Genomic DNA, 6,252 nt, shown 5'->3' on the forward strand with positions numbered 1-6,252 from the left:
AGAAATAATTAAGGAGAAAAAGCTACGGCGTTTTTTCGTAGCATTTGCAGTTGCGGACATACGGCGAATGGAAAAACAAAGAAGGCAGAGCACTCCCTTCCCCTCACAAGCGAGTTTATGGTTTGCCGACAGCGGCGCAGGTCGTGCGTATGTGCCGTCAATGGGGAAATGGCGAGCAAAATTTACTACGGGCTCTGTTGTCTGCTGTCTTCTGCTCCAAGAGCCAAGGCGGGAAGACGAGAGGTGGTCCCGCTACTGGCAGCGGCTGCCGGAGCAGACGCGGGCGAGTGCTGGGAGAGGGGAAGGGTGGGAAGAGAATCGAGCACAGGGCGCATCACGGCCACGATGTGCGCAGATAAGGGCAAATTATAGAAACACGGGCGGGCTCCCTCGGATCCTTTCCGTTTGAGCGCTCGCCTAGCAATAGAGCCGTGGAAAGAAAAGCAAAGCCGCGACGGCGGCGGCGGCGGCTATCTCTTTCCCCGCGACGTTCGGGATGCAGGAAGGGGCGAAGCTTCCGCGTGAGAAAATAAATCGAAAGTGATGGGGCGGCCTTGGGAGAACGGCCCTCCCCCCTTCTTCTAGGTCAGTCTCGGCTGTTCCTCATGGCTCTACCCTCTCCCGACTGAACTTGGTATAAAAGCGACGGCCAGCCCGGTCATGGTCACCGTCTTTCGTCCAAAGAGATCCACAAGCACACCATGAACTCGCACGTGAGTAGTGCATCTCGTCTGTGGCCGACGCACGGTCTTCGCGCATCTCTCGGGGCGTGGAGTGCGAGCAACTCGGCCAGCACACGCAGTCTCCGACGCCGGAGCTTGACCACTCCGCGTCGGCGACTGCACGCCGGCTCGCGAACGTTGCCGAATGCTATGTTTGAGCAGCGCATACGGGCACGTTGTTAGCCACTGCCCCAGCTAGCTGGTGCCTGGTTCCGAACTCCTGTCGCCGCGCTGGATCAGAAGATACCTGGTAACTCAGACGTGCGTTATGTTAGCGTAGTTCTCCACCGCGTCGGGGACCGGGATCCTCTCGTCGACAAAGGACATATTTTGGCAGTCCCATTTGTACGGAAACTCGGAAAATTCACTCGCGCCGTATCTGACAGCCGGGTGCGGAAGTACAACGGGGCGCAACGTCTGAATTTCAAGGTTCTACGGTCCACGATTCCGAATCAGCGGAATTTCATTATTCCACTTAGGCAAGATGATAAACAGGGTGCGAGATCTCGTACTTCCGTATTAATGTCTCAAGGACGAGCCGCATACAATATCTGCCAATTGCGAAAAGGATGAGAGCTGCAGGACAAAGTCGTGCGTGACGCACAACAGAGCAACCAGCACCCTTCCTGTCCTGTCGTCTTCTCTCTGTTCTACGGTGTTTCTTTTTCACATGAAGTGCTGGAAATGTCTCATATTTCTAAGCAATATGTGCGTGCTTTTTTTTGTTTTCTTTTTAGACCGCGGGGATGTCGTGCTCGTTGCATCTTTGTATTTGAGCCATCTTCCATCTCCAGGCTCTATGAGCGTAGTATCAATATAAAGTGAACTAACGTGAGAATCTTGTGCGCGACGTGAGCTTATCCTGTCCCGAAGCACCATAGCTAGAGCGATTGTTCCTGTCCTCCAAGGAAAGAAGACTAAACAGTTCATTGCTTTGAAGCAAGTCCTTCCTTAAGAATATTGCGTATATACAAAAGAACTGAGGAATCTCCCTGCCTTCCTGCTTTTGGGCTTTCGTTAACTAACCTCCATAACACTTCGCATTAATTAATAACTAACCTCAATAACATTTCGCATCAATTAATGTTGAAATAATGAAGTAAATTGACCAAAAAAGAAACAGTATACGAATACAGTTGGCAAACAAACACAACTTATACCTGGTAAATATAAGCACCTGTTTATATCATTAGTAAGAATAAACATAAGAAGCGTCAGGGACATGTATCAGTATCTTACAAAACACTACTAGCAGCATGTATCAAATGTTCAGGGCAAAGCACAAAATTGACAGCACGAGGCCAAGATACGTAACGCCTAGAAACAGGCTATATATATACATATATAGAATGATATTTTAAAGGTGCGCTAAAATGCAATATTCAAATAAGCATTATCAGCAAGTAATGCTTCGACATTTGTAAAACGGCCACTCCCACCGTGAGAGGTGCCAACCTGAATTTGCTGTACCACCAGCTCGCCCCGTAACGTGATAGATTTGACAACGTCCACTCGGGTCCAGCTTAGTGCTTATCGCTAAGGGACAACCATACTGCATTTGAAAGGAAACAAAGTTTGGCAATTTTTTTTTCATTAAAAATCAACGTTCCCCCAGGATATTAGTGAAAATGGAGTTTTGAAAGAATACTTGCCAAGTTTAAACCGCCTTGGCGTTGATTTTGAGTGTCCCTGCGGCTTCTCATCTTCTGCGGCTTTCTGATCAATCTGGGGGGGGGGGGGGGGGGGGCTGCCAGTTCAGAGGTACTAAAGCCCAAAAAGATCGAAGATCGTGCGCGTATATCGACACCTGTCGACACCTCGGTCTGAGCAGACGACGTCTGTATCGAGATGACAACTATTTACGCAATCAGAATGGCGATTCAACCTTCGTGACCATTGCTGGAATGCAGCCTACCGAAAGCATAGCGTGTACATTTAAAGAAAAAGAGAAAGACAGCTAACGGGGTGAGGAAATTCCAGCTGTTTGAAGCGCGCGCGCTTTGATACCTTTTCAGCTGTTGCTAAACGTCGGCCCCAAGGGCTGCACGTCGGGGCGCGGAGGCTGTCATGGCATCTTTTCGATCACTATACGGTGCATGCTACCCGCCTGCTTCCACGGGTGTTCGCAGTCTCAATGCGTTACCGGGCGTTCGCGTCAGTTCGAAGACAAGACGTGAGTTGATATGAGACCGGGCGAGAAATTTACTGCCTAAGGCTGCATGGTAGTCTATATGGATGACACAGCAAGAAGGGTGCCCGTCAAATTTCGGCCACCTCGGCTCTAACGTGCACAAAAGACTCATTACGCAGGATTCCTCGCGTTCAGTCCCCAACGAGGCCGAAAATTGAACTCGCATCGTCGTTCGCCACACCACAACTGTATCAGCGCAGTGGGTGCACTCGCACACGCTACTGCTTTTAGCGATCATTATCACACGATTGCCTCCAGATGTCTTTCCCAAGGCACCTTGCGTTGGACGCGTCGTCCCTCGGGGACCCCGGCACACACTGTAGAAGGCACGGGTCCAAGCGGAGCTTGATGCACACCAGTCGCCGCCTTTTAATGCACCCAGACGATAGACTGTGTCATCGGGCCCATATATGCCCCTGACCGCAAAAGTTTTGGAGCACCGAATCCGCGAAGAAGCAAACGATGGCTGCGGCAAACCCGTCGCACACAACTACTACCACACTGCGCCCCTAAATGTCTCGCTGAGTGGCAAAATACGAGAATATTTATACCTCAAAAACTATTGCGCCTCGGTGTAAGGTAGCGCTGGGCTTTGAAAATAGGAAGCGCAAATTATCGGCTTTTGGGTATCACTCGAGCAACGGCTGCTGAACGCTGTTCTTCTTTCCCCTGGTGCAGCTGATCGTGCTGGCGGCGCTGCTGGCGTGCGCTCTGGCCGGTTTGCACCACCATGGCGGCGGCCACTACCACCACTTCCACCACTACGGCCACGGAGGTTACGGCCACGAGGGCTTCGACTACGGCCCCAAGCTTGTGGATGTGCGCTACGTCAAGGCACCTGTCACCCGCATCAAGTACGTGCAGAAGCCGGTGTTCGGCATTGTCAAGGTGCCCGTGGCCAAGATTTCGACGGTCATCAAGCCCGTTGTCCACGTGGATCACGTGCCCGGCTGGTAGGACTTTTCGCCCACCACTGGTCACCTGCTCTCGACGCGGACAATCCTTCCCTTCCGGACGCTACTCCACCTAACACCACGTGGTCACTCTCTCACCGTTCCTGCTCTCTCTCCCCCCACTCAACTTGTACATACGTGTAAATGCATCCGTTTTTTATTTATTGTGTACAACTGCATTCATTCTGTGAATGGAATAAAAGCATATTTTTACCACACTAAAATAGGAAAGGGGCAATACTTTTGTTCTCCTGGGCGTGGGACTTGGCACCGTCATGAAGAAATTGTTTCAGGGGATAGCAGGAGCCGTAAGTAACACACTTAATCATGGAATCAATTAATCAATCAATTGATTGATTGATTGATTGATTGATTGATTGATTGATTGATTGATTGATTGATTGATTGATTGATTGATTGATTGATTGATTGATTGATTGATTGATTGATTGATTGATTTCTCCACTACTGGATTCGGGCTTATTCGGGCTCCGTTCAGCGGAAAACGCACAGCATGTCCGACACGAAGCTTCCGCACCGCGAGAAGCTTGGTAAGCTTCACTGTGATAGTTTTCAGGATAGGACTTGCTTACACAGCTGGACATTCTTTTCTTTTCCTTGACAACATTCACTCATAAACGTAGCAAGCATGACAATCATAAACGTGAGGGATGGCAGATGCTGGGCAGTTTACAGTTCTTTTAGTGCATGGACTGGTTCCAGGATCATCATCACCGCAACCGCAACGCAAGAAAACAGTGGCACATTAGAGTAGAAAATTCAAGCTTGTTGCGTATATCTTCATTAAACAAAAAAGACATTTCTGGGTATGTTCAATTTCTAGCCCGCATTAAAGCCAGTCTACTTTACGGGCTAAATAGACAGCGTCGAGGCCAAGTATTAAAATGAATTTGGAACGCGTCTCCATGGCCCACTTGTGTCGCAGAAAAGAAAAAGAGAAAATACAGAAGAAGAAAGAAAAAACGAAAAAGACAAGAAAACAAATACTAACGCTATATTTTAACGCTTTGCACGTGAGAACTTCAGAAAAGCACACCGTGCATGGCTTACTTTTAGTGGAAGGCCTGTCTAAACGCTTAATAGTTGTTAACTCAGGCGAACTCAGGCCAAGCTTTCAGTAGCACACTTTTTCTTGATACCTGGTATTTTTACTTGTACTGCAAAGTGTTTCAGACCTTATCAAGGTTGATTGCCGGCAACTTTTGTAAGGCTAACTCCGCCTGCAGCAAGCAACACCCCTCCTCCTCCATCCCAGGCAAGCTGCTCAGCTGCCATCTTATTTGGACAGCAATGTAGCCTGCATCGTTATTGACTGCGATGTTGTCTTCGCAAATCTGTCTTCTTCACCCGCCGCGATTGCTCAGTGGCTATGGTGTTGGGCTGCTGAGCACGAGGTCGCGGGATCGAATCCCGGCCACGGCAGCCACACTTCGATGGGGACGAAATGCGAAAACACCTTAAACACCTGTGTACTTAGATTTAGGTGCACGTTAAGGAACCCCAGGTGGTTGAAATTTCCGGAGTCCTCCACTACGGCGTGCCTCGTAATCAGAAAGTGGTCTTTGCACGTAAAACTCCATACTTTAATTTTTAATATGACTTCTTTGTCGGCTTCGTCAAAATTTCAACGAGACTTTGCTGTATATTTAAATGTCTACGGCAAATACTGGAACACAGCCTACACACGTAACCGCTAGTATCGATACAGGTGTCAACAAAGCTACGCCCGAAAAAAGAAAGAAAGCGAGAACACGCTTCGTTTCTTCTCTGTCTACCGCTACGCATGCTGTTCACTGGCAGAAAACTTGCCCTCATATCTTTTTCAACCATTTATATTGTCACGCTGTAGTGACGGTGAACAACGCAAGTCACGAAACTTTTGTTTGGCGAAGCGGTGCCAAGCAAAACAAGTAACGTTCAGCACAATGACAGCGGTGCGCACACTCGTCAGTCGTCGAAAATATAATCTGTGGGTCAAGTGCTTTGGCTGTTATACAGGACTCGTCGAAAGTTCCAGAGTAATCGCTGGTGCTCGCATACCTCCCAGAAAGTACAACACTATTCGCGTCGCGCACACAATCTGATTGCACAAGGTTCAGCGAGAACCGCAGCATTCGAGTAAGTTCCAAATGAGGCAGGCTTGTCTTGCGCAGAGCGATAAGTTCGAGCTGGTGACATCATATATATATATATATATATATATATATATATATATATATATATATATATATATATATATATATATATATATATATATATATATTGACACGTGCTATTTACGCTAGAAGCCGAGGATGAAGAAGTGTGCGTGGTAGCTGCTGCAGAAATTAACAGTAAACGGCCGTTCGCTTGGAACTGACTGCTT

General features: G+C 48.3%; 1 protein-coding gene across 1 annotated transcript; it reads left to right on the plus strand.

Annotated features, from left to right (window-relative positions):
* Positions 1-434: 434 nt before the first annotated feature.
* Positions 435-4,097, plus strand: LOC135911780 (uncharacterized). Its single transcript, XM_065444115.1, has 2 exons — positions 435-713; positions 3,592-4,097. The coding sequence occupies exons 1-2, from the start codon at positions 702-704 to the stop codon at positions 3,868-3,870; spliced, it is 291 nt and encodes a 96-aa protein (XP_065300187.1). The 5' UTR covers positions 435-701; the 3' UTR covers positions 3,871-4,097.
* Positions 4,098-6,252: the final 2,155 nt, after the last annotated feature.

Source organism: Dermacentor albipictus, chromosome 1, assembly GCF_038994185.2.
Source record: "Dermacentor albipictus isolate Rhodes 1998 colony chromosome 1, USDA_Dalb.pri_finalv2, whole genome shotgun sequence".
NCBI lineage: Eukaryota > Metazoa > Arthropoda > Arachnida > Ixodida > Ixodidae > Dermacentor > Dermacentor albipictus.